The following is a 13,808-nucleotide window of genomic DNA, read 5'->3' on the forward strand; positions in this document are numbered from 1 at the left end:
ATAAGTATGAGCCACTACATTCAGCTCACATTTGTCTTTTAAATCATGTAGAAAATAAAAAGTGAAGCTATGAAGCAAAACTACAATAATACAAGCTTTTGTATCTGCTGATGTGTTTACCTTTACTGGAGATCTTTATTTCTTTATATGGCTTTGAGTTACTGTTGAGTGTCCTTTCATTTCACCCTGAAGTACTACCTTGAGCATTTCTTGTAGGACAGGTCTAATGGTAAGAAAATCCTTCAGCTTTTCTTTATCTGGAAATATCTTAATTTCTCCTCTTTTTTTTTTTTTTCAAACAGGTTCTCACTGTGTCACCCACGCTGGAAAGCAATAGTGCAACCACAGCTCACTTCAGTCTTGACTTCCCAGGCTTAAGTGATCCTCCCACCTCAGCCTCCCAGGTAGCTGGGAACACAGGCACATGCCACCATGCCTAGCTAATGGTTTAATTTTTCTAGAGGGCTTCTAGGAAACATAAAAGTGGTGTCCCATAGCGGGAGGCCAAAATAGAGAAGTAATTCTCTCAAAAACATTTGGGCTGGGGTGGCTTTTGTCTAATGAAGTTAGTATCCATGAAATCCATGGAATTCCCTTAACATTTTTTCTTTCATTTCAACCTTGGAGAATCTGATGATTATATATCTTGGGGTTGATCTTCTCATGGAGTATATTGCTGGGATTCTCTAGATTTCCTAAATTTGAATGTTGTCCTGTCTTACTAGGTTCAGGAAGTTCTCCTAAATGATATACTGAAGTATGTTTTCCTACTTGGTTCCATTCTCCCTGTCTCTTTCAGGTACTTCAGTCAGTTGTAGGTTCAGTGTCTACATAATCCCGTATTTCTCAAAGGTTTTGTTCATTCCTTTTCATTCTTTTTTCTCTATTCTTGTCTTCCTGTCTTATTTGAGAAAGGTAGTCTTCAAACTCTGAGATTCTTTCCTCCATTTGTTCTTTACTGCTGTTGATACTTGTGTGATTGCATTGTGAAGTTCTCATAGTATGTTTTTTAGCTCCATTGGGTTGGTATGTTCCTCTCTAATCTGGCTGTTCTGGCTGTCAGCTCCTGTATTGTTTTGTCATTATTCTTAGCTTCTTTGTATTTGGTTACAGTATGTTCCTTTAGCTCAGTGAAATTTGTTATTACCCACCTTCTGAAGGCTACTTCTGTCAATTCAGCCATCTCCACCTCAGCCCATTTCTGTGTCCTTGCTGGAGAGTGATGTGGTCATTTGGAGGAGAAGAGGCACTCCAGCTTTTTGAGTTTTTAGCATTTTTGTGTTGATTCTTTCTCATTTTTGTAGGTTTATCTACCTTCAATTTTTGAGGTGCCTGACCTTTGAATGGAGTTTTTGTGGGTATTTTTCTTTCTTTCTTTTTTTTTTTTTTTTTGAGACAGAGTCTTACTCTGTCACCAGGCGCCAGGCTGGAGTGCAATGGCACAATCTTGGCTCACTACAACCTCTGCCTCCCGGGTCCAAGCAGTTCTCCTGCCTCAGCCTCTCGAGTAGCTGGGATTACAGGCGCACGCCACCACCCTCAGCTAATTTTTGTATTTTTAGTAGAGACGGGGTTTCACCATGTTGGCCAGGATGGTCTTGATCTCATGACCTCATGATCCGCCCGCCTCAGCCTCCCAAAGTGCTGGGATTACAGGCTTGAGTCACTGCGCCTGGCCTGTTTGTTTTTCTTTTAACAGTCAGGCCACTGTTCCACAGGACTGCTGCTGTTTGCTGGGGGTCTATTCCAGACCCTGGTTGCCTCAACTTTCCCTGTACTGGAAGTATCACAGTATCAGGAAGCAGCAAAGATGGCAGCCTGCTCCTTCATATGGAAGTCCCGTCCCAAGGGGTACTGACCTGTTGCTAGCCCATATGTGCCTGTAGGAGGTAGCTGGAGACCCCTGATGGGAGGTTTTACCCAGTCAGGAGGAATAGAATCAGAGACCTGCTTAAAGAAACAGTCTGGCTGCTTTTTGGTAGAGCAGGCGTGCTGCACTGTGGGGGACCCTTCCTTGTCCAGACGATTTGGACTCTTCAAAGCTGGCAGGCTGGAATGGCAGAGTCAACCAAACTGCAGAGATAGTAGCCACTCTTCCCCCTGGGAGCTCCGTCCCAGGGAGTGATCAGAACTCTGCTCCTATAATCCTGGCTGGAGTGGCTGGAGCCCCTGCAGGGAGGCCTCACCCAGTGAGAAGGAATGGATCAGGGTCCCACTTAAAGAGGCAATCTGGCTACAACCTGATGAAGCAGCTGTGTAAAAACTATTGATTTTTTTTCCCCATCCTATTCCTGAGTAGTTGCTCTTATATTCTCTTTGCATTAACTTTTTGCCCTTGCATTCATTCTTCTTATTTTGGTTATAGCATTATTTTTAAGGTTTTCATTTTGAGATAATTTTAGATTTGCAAAATGTTTTAAATATAGTACAACCACCACCGTATACTCAGATTTACCAAAATGTTAATATTTTACCACACTTCTTTTATCTTTTCTATTTTTTTTTTTTCCTTGAGACAGAGTTTCTCCCTTGTTGCCCAGCCTGGAGTGCAATGGCACAATCTTGGCTCACCTCTACCTCTGCTTACTGAGTTCAAGAGATTCTTTTGCCTAGGCCTCTTGAGTAGCTGGGATTACAGGTATGTGCCACCATGCCTGACTAATTTTTTTTTTTTAATTTTTAGTAGAGGCAGGGTTTTACCATGTTGGTCAGGCTAGTCTCAAACTCCTGACCTCAGGTGATCCACCCACTTTGGCTTCCCAAAGTGCTGGGATTATAAGCGTGAGCTACCATGTGCAGCCTGTCATTTCTGTTTACGTGTTCATCCATCTATCTATCTGTACAATTTTTTTCTAAAGTAGCTGAGTATAAACTGGAGACATGATTCCCCTTTAATTCTAAAACCCTTTGTGAAAATTCTTAAAATTAAAGACATTCTATTGTATAATTTCAGTTCAGTTATCAAAGCTAGGAATTTATCATTGATATAATTCTGTTGTCTAATCTGAAGACCTTATTCCAATTTTACCAATTGTCCCAATAGAGTACTTTTTCTGATCCAGGTTTCAGTTCAAGATCACACATTACATTTTTTCGTAAAGTCTCCTTAACCTCCTTTAATCTGGAGTTCCTCCCTCTTTATCTCCATGAACTTGATAGTTTTTAAGAGTAGTGATTTTGTAGAATGTCTTCAGTAGAATATCAGATTTTTTCTTGTTTACATTCAGGATATGCATTTTTGGTATGAATATCACAGAAATGGTGTTACCTTCTTTTAGTGCACCATATCAAAAGACACATGGTATCAATTTGTTCCATTATTAGTAATGCTAATTTTGGCATTTGGTTAAAACAGTGTTTTCCAGATTTCTTCACAGTATAATTGCTGTCTTTTTCTTTCGAATTGCTGTAAGTTGAATTGTGCACACCACCCCCACCTCTCACCCCAAGAAGACATGTTTTAAAAAGCAGTGTCTCCAACAGATATTTGCACACCCATGTTCATTGCAACATTGTTCACAAAGCTAAGAGATGGAGACAAACCAAATATCCAATGACAGATGAATGGATATAGAAAACATGGTATGTGCATAAAATGAAATATTATGTAGTCTTAAAAAACAAGGGAATCCTGTCAAATGCTACATGTATGAACCTCAAAGACATTAATGCAAAGTGAAATAGCCCATCATAAAAGGACAACTACTATATGATCCCACTAATATGAAGTGTGTACACTAGTCAATATAATTGAAACAGAGTGGAAATGTGATTACCAATGGCTGGTGGGCGGTGGGGTGGGGACGCAATCAGTACTTACTGAATATACAGTTTCAGTTTCTCAAGGTGAAAATGTTCTAGAGATTGCTTGCACAATGATGTGAATATATTTTACTGACTGAATTGTATACTTTAGAATGGTTGGGATATTAAATTTAATATCATGTGGTTTTTAACCACAATTTGGTTTAAAAAAGAAGGCCAGAATGCTGTGAGAGAAATGATTATCCTTAGTGGTAATCAAAGACATATTGATTAGAACCAATATCATCAATTAATGTCATTTTATCATATTTACCAATGTCTTTTCATAAAATAGAAGGTAAATTTGTATTACCTTCCTGAAAGCACTTGGTAATAAATCTTTTAAATGTGGAAAAAATGATATATTGAGGTGCTAGCCCACAGTACCTAAGAATGAGAACATACTTGGAAATAGGATTTTTGCAGATAGAATTAGTTAAAATGAAGTCATACTGGAGTAGGGTTAGTTTTTAATCCAATTTGACTGGTGTCCTTATGAGAAAACAAGAAAAAACACAGGAACAGAGATACACAGACCTAAATGCCATGTGATGACAGAGACAGAGATGGAACTGCTGCAGCTGTAAGCCAAGGAGTGCCAAAGATTACAGCAGTACCCCCTTATCCACAGGGGATACATTCCAAGACCCCCAGTAGATGCCTAAAACCTTGGACAGTACTACACCCTGCGTATAATATGTTTTGGTCCTGTACATACATACCATGATAAAGTTTTATAAATTAGGCACAGTAAGAGATTAACAATAATAATAATATAACAGTTATAACAATGTGCTGTAATAAAAGTTATGTAAATGTGGTTTATGTCTCTTTCTCAAAGTGTCCTATTATACTGTACTAATCTTTTTGTGAAGATGTGACATGTAAAATGCTTTGTACTAGCTCAGTGTTTTCTGGTAAAATGTGTCATTGGTCAGAACACATTTCTTTTTCTTTTTCTCTTTTTTTCTTTTTGAGACAAGGCACACTCTTTCTCCCAGGCTGGAGTGCAGTGGCTCAATTTTAACTCACTACAACCTCTGCCTTCTGGGTTCAAGCAATTCTCCTCCGTCAGCCTCCCAAGTAGCTGGAGCTACAGGCATGTGCTACCATGCCTGGCTAATTTTTATATTTTTAGTAGAGACAGGGTTTCACCGTGTTGGCCATGCTGATCTCGAACTCCTGCCCTAAGGTAATCCACCCACCTTGGCCTCCCAAAGTGCTGGGATTACAGGTGTGAGCCACCATGCCTGGCCACTCAGAACACATTTCTGTTCATGTCTTCTGTCCACAAATTTAACACCTCTTCCATCTTATCTTTGCAGTTTGAGGTACAACAGCAAAACTAGAATGAATTTCTTTTTCCTTCATAATTTCATGGATAGAAGATTTGATCTTGTGCTGATCTTAGCAACTTAGGCACACAATTTTTGTTGTTGTTATTAACTCAAGAACTTTCATCTTTTCACTTGAAGCCCTTTATGGTCCTTCTTTGACATATCCAAATTGCCAGCATTACTACTCTTGTGCTTTGGGACCATTATGAAGTAAAATAAGGGTTATTGGAACACAAGCACTGCAGTATCAAGACATTCTGTGTGATCACTGAGACGGAGATGGCTACTAAGTGACTAATGGAGCGGGCAGCTTCTACCACATGGATAAACAGCAGCGGGATGATTTGTATTTTAGATAGGATGGATTAGGCGTCACACTTTATTATGCTATTCAGAATGGGCATATAATTTAAAACCTATGAATTGTTTATTTCTGGAATTTTTCACTTACTATTTTCATACTGAAATTGACTGCAGGTAACTGAAACCATAAAGTAAAACAGAGGATAAGTGGGGCTAATATAGAAATTCAACAGAAATTACAAAGAGGCAAGGAAAGGTTCTCCCCTATAGGCTTCAGAGGGAAAATGACCCTGCTGACATCTTGATTTCAGATTTCTAGACTCCAGATTTGTGATATAATACATTTCTCTTGTTTTAAGCCACCCAGTTTGTGGTCCTTTCATATTTACACCTCTAATTCTAGCCCAACACTACAGAAGTAATAAGAGAAATATGGCTGCTACTATCCACAAATCTTTACTTATTTTTACAGTCATGAAAGAAAAAGTTTGTAATATTTTGAGCCCATACTTCTCTAAAACACAAACCTAGTAGAATACAGTATTTGTTTATAGTTCTTTATGTTTTTACTTTGAGACAAATAGTCAAAACACTGTATTCCAGTTATATGTTAGTTTTACCCCAACACTTGAGTGTGGTTATTTATTTAAATACAGTTGGATTAGCTTTTGTTTGTTTTTTTTATTGTGGGTGCTGACATTCTTGGGATTTTATTTTTTTATTATTATATTTTAAGTTCTGGGGTACATGTGCAGAATGTGCAGATTTGTTACATAGGTATACATGTGCCATGGTGGTTTGCTGCATCCATCACCCCGTCATCTACATTAGGTATTTCTCCTAATGCTATCCCTCCTTTATTTATCCCTGCTATCCCTCCCCTAACCCCCATCCCCCCACAGGCCCTGATATGTGATATTCCCCTACTTTTGTCCATGTGTTCTAATTGTTCAGCACCCACTTATGAGTGAGAACGTGTGGTGTTTGGTTTTCTGTTCTTGTGTCAGTTTACTAAGAATGATGATTTCCAGATTCATCTATGTCCCTGTGAAGGACATGAACTCATCCTTTTTTATGGCTGCATAGTATTCCATGGTGTATATGTGCTACATTTTCTTTATCCGTTCTATCGTTGATGGGCATTTGGGTTGATTCCAAGTCTTTGCTGTTGTGAACAGTGCTGCAATAAACATATGTGTACATGTGTCTTTATAATAGAATGATTTATAATCCCTTGGGTATATACCCAGTAATGGGATTGCTGGGTCAAATGGTATTTCTAGTTCTAGATCCTTGAGAAATCACCACACTGTCTTCCACAGTGGTTGAACTAATTTACACACCCATCAACAGTTGGAGTCATGAAATCTTGCCTGTTCTTATGTACAGGATGGTATTTCCTAGGTTGTCTCTCAGGGTTTTTATAGTTTTGGGTTTTATATTTAAGTCTTTAATCCGTCTTGACTTGATTTTTGTATATGGTGTGAGGAAGGAGTCAAACTTCAATTTTCTGCATATGGCTAGCCAGTTATCCCAGCACCATTTATTGACTAGGCAATCTTTCCCCCATTGCATGTTTGTCAGCTTTGTTGAAGATCAGATGGTCATAGGAGTTGCAGCCTTATTTCCTCTATTCTGTTACATTGGTCTATGTACCTGTTTTTGTACGAGTACCAGGGTGTTTTGGTTACTGTAGCACTGTAGTATAGTTTGAGACATCAGGTAACATGGTGCATCCAGCTTTGTTCTTTGTGCTTAGGATTGCTTTGGCTCTTCAGGATCTTTTTTGGTTCCGTACGAATTTTAAAATAGTTTTTCTAGTTCTGTGAAGAATGTCATTGATAGTTTGATAAGAATAGCATTAATCTGTAAATTGCTTTGGGCAGTATGGCCATTTTAATTAGACTGATTCTTCCCATTCATCAGCATGGGAAGTTTTTCCATTTGTTTGTGTCTTCTCTGATTTCTTTGAGCAGTGTTTTGTAATTCTCATTGTAGAGATCTTTTACCTCCCTGACTAGCTATAGTCAGATATTTTATTCTTTTTCTGGCAGTTGTGAATGGAATTGCCTTTCTGATTTGGCTCCTGGCTTGGCTGTTAGTGGTGTTTAGGAATGCTAGTGATTTTTATATATTGATTTTATATCCTGAAACTTTACTGCAGTTGTTTATTGGTTAAAGGTGCTTTTGGGCTGAAACTATGGCATTTTTCAGGGTATATAATCATGTTTGTCTGCAAATGGGATAGTTTGATTTCCTCTCTTCCTATTTGGTTGCCCTTTCTTTCTTTCTCTTGCTTGATTGCTCTGGCTATGACTTCCAGTACTGTGTTGAATAGGAGTTGTGAGAGAGGGCATTCTTGTCTTAACGGTGATTTTTATGGAGATTGCTTTCAGCTTTTGCCCATTCATATAATGTTGGCTGTGAGTTTGTCATAGATGGCTCTCATTATTTTGAGGTATGTTCCTTCAATACCTAGTATATCAGGAGTTTTTGATATGAAGGGGTGTTGAATTTTATTGAAAGATATTTCTTTATCTATTGAGCTAATCGTGTGGTTTTTGTCTATCATTTTATGTGATTAAACACATTTATTGACTTGTGTGTGTTGAACCAACCTTGTATCCCAGGATGAAACCTACTTGGTTGTGGTGGATTAGCTTTTTGATGTGCTGCTGGATTCAGTTTGCCAAGTATTTTGTTGAAGATTTTTGCATCAGTGTTCATCAAGGCTATTGGCCTGCAGTTTTCTTTTTTATGTTGCATCTCTGGCAGGTTTTGGTGTCAGGATGATGCTGGCCTCATAGAATGAGTTGAGGAGGAGTCCCTCCTTCTTAATTTTTTGGAATGGTTTCTATAGAAATAGTACCAGATCTTCTTTGTACATCTGGTAGAATTTGGCTGTGAATCCATCAGGTCCTGGGCTTTTTTTTGGTTGCTAGGCTGCTTATTATTGATTCAGTTTTAGAGCTTGATATTGGTCTGTTTGGGAAATCAATTTCTTCCTTGTTCAGTCTTGGGAGAGTGTATATGTCCAATAATTTATCCATTGCTTCTACATTTTCTGGTTTGTGTGCGTGGAGGTATTCATAGTAGTTTCTGATGATTATTTTTTATTTTTTTGTGGTCAGTTCAATCATCATTTCTAATTGTTTTACTTGGATCTTCTCTCTTTTCTCCCTTATTAGTCTAGCTAGTGGCCTATCTTATTTATTTTAAAAAACCAGTTCCTGGATTTGTTGATCTTTTGAATGGCTTTTCATGTCTCAGTCTCCTTCAGTTTCGCTCTATTTCTGGTTATTTCTTGTTTTATGCTAGCTTTGTGGTTGATTTGTTCTTGCTTCTTGAATTCTATCAATTATGATGTTAAGTTGTTAATTTAAGATCTTCCTAACTTTTTGATGTGGGCGTTTAGTGCTATGAATTTCCCTCTTAATATTGCCTTAGCTGTGTCCCAGAGATTCTAGTATGTTTTGTCTTTGTTTTCATTAGTTTCAAATAACTTCTTGATTTCTGCCTTAATTTCATTATTTACCCAAAAGTCATTAAAAAGCATGTTGTTTAATTTCCATGTAATTGCATGGTTTTGAGTGGTTTTCTTAGTCTTAACATCTGTTTTTATTGTGCTCTGGTTCAAGAGAGTGTTTGATATGATTTCCATTCTTTTGCATTTGCTGAGGATTGTTTTATGTCCAATTATGTGGTCAGTTTTAGAGCATGTGCCATGTGATGATGAGAATGTATACTCTGTTTTTTTCAGTGGAGAGTTCTGTAGAGGTCTATCAGATCCATTTGGTCCAGTGTTGAGTTCAGGGTCTGAATATCTTTGTTAATTTTCTGCCTCAGTGATCTGCCTAATACCGTTAGTAGGACTCCCTTTAATATTTCTGATAGGATAGGCTTTCTAGCATTTCTTTACTTTGTATTTATCTGGGATTCTCTTAATTCTTCTCCCGTTTTTAAAAATAAGTTTGCTGGATACACAATCTTTGATTGATTTTTTTTTTTTTCCCACAAGGACTTTGAACATGTCATCCCTCTGCCCTCTTGCCTACATAGTTTCTGATGAGAAATCCACTGTTAATCTTGTTGAGGAGCGCTCGCATATGTTAAATTACATTTTTCTTACTGCTTTCAAGAGTCTCTGTCTTTCCATAGTTTGATCATAATGTATCTAAGTGTGGATCTCTGAGTTTTTCCTGCTTGGAGTTTATTGAGCTCTTGAATGTGTGATGTTTTTCATCAAATTTTGGAAGTTTTGTCATTGTTTCTTGATATATTCTTCCTGTCTGTCTCTTGCTCTCTCTCTTCTCCTTCTGAGATTTCCATTATGCTTATGATGATATGCTTATGGAATAAAATAGGTCTCTCAAGCTATATTTATTTACCTTCATTCTTTTTCCTTTCTTTTCTTCAGACTGGATAATCTCAGTTGTCCCATATTCAAGTTTGCTGATTCTTTCTGCTGCCTGCTCAAATCTGCTGTTAAACCCTTAAGTAGGAGGATTGGGTTGCTCAAATCTTATACATTTAAAAGAAGTGTTTATCTTTAGGCCTGGCCATTGGCTGGCTCCTGGAAAGTAGCCTTTGAGCCCTTGAAATATTCTTCCTGATATGAGTGTCTGTATGCCTAAAGCCCTGAACCATACTGTATTTATGGTAAACTCCTGTTTTTGTATGACTAAGCCCTTGAGCTATATTGTACCAGTTTGACTGGATAAGTTTATCCTAAAAAGTGATTTGTGATGAATGCCTGATTTTTCTCTGTGGAAGACTGGAGTCTGAGTATCTCAGTTCATTCATATGGGCACTGCATGCCTACGTGATTGATCCCCAATGAAAACTCTGGATACCAAGGCTTAGGTGAACTTCCCTAGCAACACTTCACATGTGTGGTCATACATTCCTGCTAGAATAATTAAGGACATACCTAAGTGACTCCACTGGGAAGGGATACTTGGAAATTTGAGCTTGATTTCTCTCAGATTTAATCCATGTAACTTCTCTCTCTGTCAATTATGATATATCCTTTTGCTATAATAAACTGTAACCATGAATATGGCAGTTTCTGAGTTCTATGGGTATTTCTAGTGAATCATTGAACCTGAGTATGGTATTGGATATCCCCAATATAATCGTGAAGTTTTCATTTCAGCTATTTTCTTGTTTATTTCAAAATTTATGTTTGTTTCTTATAATTTGTATCTCTGTATTGATATTCTCTGGTGAGATATTAGTCTCATATTTGCATTTAGTTCTTTAGACATGGTTTACTTTAGTTCTGTAGATAAAATAACTGATTTAAAGTGCTTGCCTAGTAGGTCCAACTTCTATGTTTCCTGGGCAGTTTCTATTCATTGCTTTATTTCCTAGGTATGGACCATGCTTTCTTATTTACACATTTATATGTGGTTTTGTGTGTTTGTGAAAACTAGATCTTTTAAATAATATGGTGACCCTGGACATCAGATTATCCTCCCAACTTCTGCTCCCCAATGACTTTTGTGAACGAATCCTATAAAGTCCATATTCTTTGTCATATGTGGCTACTAAAGTCTCTGATTAGTTATCTTAGTAGTCAGCTAATAATTAAACAGATATGTTCTTACATACATTTGCCAAAAAGTTCTATGTAAATGTTAGGGAATGCTTTAAACGTTGAGACAGGCAGTTGATAGCTCTGTTAGCATTCACTACCTGATTGCACAGACTCAAGATTATCCCAAGATGAGAATATAGGGCCTTCTTAGGTCATTCTTGAGCATTCATTCACACAGCCCTACACATTCATGTGTAGATTCCAAAAAGATGTTGAAACTTTTCAAAGCCCCTATGGAAATCTCATTCCCTGAGCTTTTCCTTATAAGCCCTTTGGTTAATCAATTGTTTGTCCCAGCTGTTATCCACAATTTTAGGCAGCTGGAAAATTTATAAATTGCCTGTGTTTTCAAAAATACCCCAGGGAAAATATGTTTATGCTGGAAGAGCTCTGAGTCAGGTCAAATAAAGACAGCTTTGCAAGTGGGTCATCAAGGGCACTACCAGACAGGTAAAACAACAGTTCTCTTAAATAGAGGCTTAGAAGGAACTCTACCTTTGTTCTATCCCTTTTGGAAGCTACCAAACAGCTGGTTTTCACCATGATTGCAGAATGTTATTTTCAAGGCTACTGTGGTGCTGGAGAGGGCAAATTGAGAATAGGGCAAGGTAAAGTCCAAGAAGCTTGCCATTCTTACCAAGATTCTGCTGTTTTTCCTGAATAAACCCACCCTCGATTGCTACAAATGTAACAAAGTTTGGTTAACTTCTAGAGTTTAAAATTTTTTCATGCTAACAATTTTTACCAGTTTTCTTATTTGTTGAGAAGAGAATTTCCTTTCTTTACCATCTTTACAAACCCGGAGTAATTTTAAAATGTAAATTGGATGTTATTTTTCTACTTTAAATGGTTTATTTTCAGTGTTCTTAGAATAAAATCCAAACTCCACGATCAAAGTCTATGAGACTAATAGGACTCTGTTTACATCCCCAGAATCATCTTTAAGTCCACTTCCCCCTCATTCAATATGTTTCAACAACACAGAGATCCTTTATGTTGGGAGTCAAGTGTTACCCAACCTAACCCCCTGTGTACACAGAGAATTGATTTCTGACCATTCTGTTGGTCCTCTACTTTTTTTTGTTGGCCTTATTTTGACCCCAAATTTAAGTATATTAGATAAGAGCCCCCCCACTCATTTGCCATTCTCAGTAAAATTAAATTATATCTCACAGGTCCTAGTGAGTCAGAGGTCTAAACCCTGACCAGAGAAATGCAGTGTTCTGATTAGCCAGACCTGTGACTTGTGTGCAGTCACCTTCGGTGGAAGTACGTGGCTGGAAAGTAGAGCAGCAATGGTTGTGTAAAGTTGCTAGAAGAAGGGTAAGTTGATACTGGGCAGAAACTACAGCTACCTGTTTTCATGATGTTGCCTTTGGGTCTATGCCCATGCTGTTTCCTCTGACCAGAATGCTAAGTATTAGTGGCACATAATTTGTCTTCAAATCTTGTCTTCAGATATTTTCTTTAATTTAGATAGACCTTTATTCTGATCATTTAATCCAAGTAGCTTCCTTTCCTCATTCTCTATCACAACACTTTCCTTTTAAACTGTCATAACTTTTAGATTCGATACTAGGTTTATTCTGCCAACAAATATTTATTTAGCACCAACTAGTACCAGACTGTACTAGACATTGTTCATTATCTTCCATAATATACTACGTTTTATTCACCAGTGCATAGTTCAATGCCTAGAACACAAAAAGTCCTAGGTAAATATTCATTCAATGAATGAATGAAATGGCCCTGACACTCAAGCCAATAAGATATTTTGAAATGTTTAAAAAAAAAAAAAAGGAAAGAGGGTATGTTATTTTACTAGGCCAGTTTATCTCCATTTTTCTATATTGTCTTAACACTTAATTGGCTTTAGGCACATGCATGAACTCCCAAATTAAGGTAATAAGAAGAATCTTAATCACATAAAAATTAAACATAATATGAAAACTACATGATAAACTACCTAAAATGAACTGCATCCTATTAATTAAATGCCAAGTGAGATGATCTGATGACATAAATCCTTGAAGCACATGAACAACCTTTAAAAATGTAAGATTTATTAAGAAAGTAATAAAATTTGTACAAAAGTAAGTAGCATTACATTTTAATTTTGTAAAATGTCAATAAAATACCATCTCAGACTTTCTCTGATCATTAAATTCTGGCAAATATTCAACTTCATGTACCTTATCCTTTTTGCTAGCTATTGGAGGAATAATTGCAACATACTTTAGCTGCTGTCTGAATGTTCAGGTGACAAAATGAGTACCAGTTTTTTCATCAGATCCTGTGGTTTCAATGAATACCCATATCCAGATGACTCACCAATCATATTACCAGTCCAAATCTCTACTAACTGCCTACTTCTTTTGGTTTACTCAGAGGTACCTCAAGTTCACTTTTCACAAAACTAGCTCATATCATTTTCCTCAATCCTGATTCTCATCCACTATTGTCTGTCACAGTGGATATTGCCACCATTTGACCAAGAAAAACCCACACATCAGAACTGGCTCCTCTCTTTCCTCAACATCATTTCCAGATCAGTGTTCTAACAACTGCTGCCTTTTTTGCCTCCTAAATAGCTCTTGAATCTCCCACCACTATCCTAGTCAAAGCTACCATTTCCCCAATTGTATCTACAATAGATTTCTGACTGGTATAACCACACCCACTCTTCCCAACTGCCCTATCTGCTCACTATATTATTGTTGGATTATTTGTATATATAAAAAGGTTAAATATGACAACACCACATT

General features: G+C 37.4%; 1 protein-coding gene across 2 annotated transcripts in view; it reads left to right on the forward strand.

Moving 5' to 3' along the window:
• CASD1 (CAS1 domain containing 1) overlaps positions 1 to 10,752 on the forward strand; it is a 73,117-nt gene extending 62,365 nt beyond the window's left edge. The window contains exons 18-19 of one of the 2 annotated variants that reach the window (XM_074379447.1): positions 303 to 404; positions 9,862 to 10,752. In XM_074379447.1, coding sequence (XP_074235548.1) covers positions 303 to 404; positions 9,862 to 9,870 — 111 coding nt within the window. In that variant the 3' untranslated portion in view covers positions 9,871 to 10,752. Of the gene's footprint in view, positions 1 to 302 lie in introns of both variants that reach the window. The other variant, XM_074379446.1, reaches the window with a different exon arrangement.
• Positions 10,753 to 13,808: the final 3,056 nt, after the last annotated feature.

Source organism: Saimiri boliviensis, chromosome 10, assembly GCF_048565385.1.
Source record: "Saimiri boliviensis isolate mSaiBol1 chromosome 10, mSaiBol1.pri, whole genome shotgun sequence".
NCBI classification, from domain to species: domain Eukaryota; kingdom Metazoa; phylum Chordata; class Mammalia; order Primates; family Cebidae; genus Saimiri; species Saimiri boliviensis.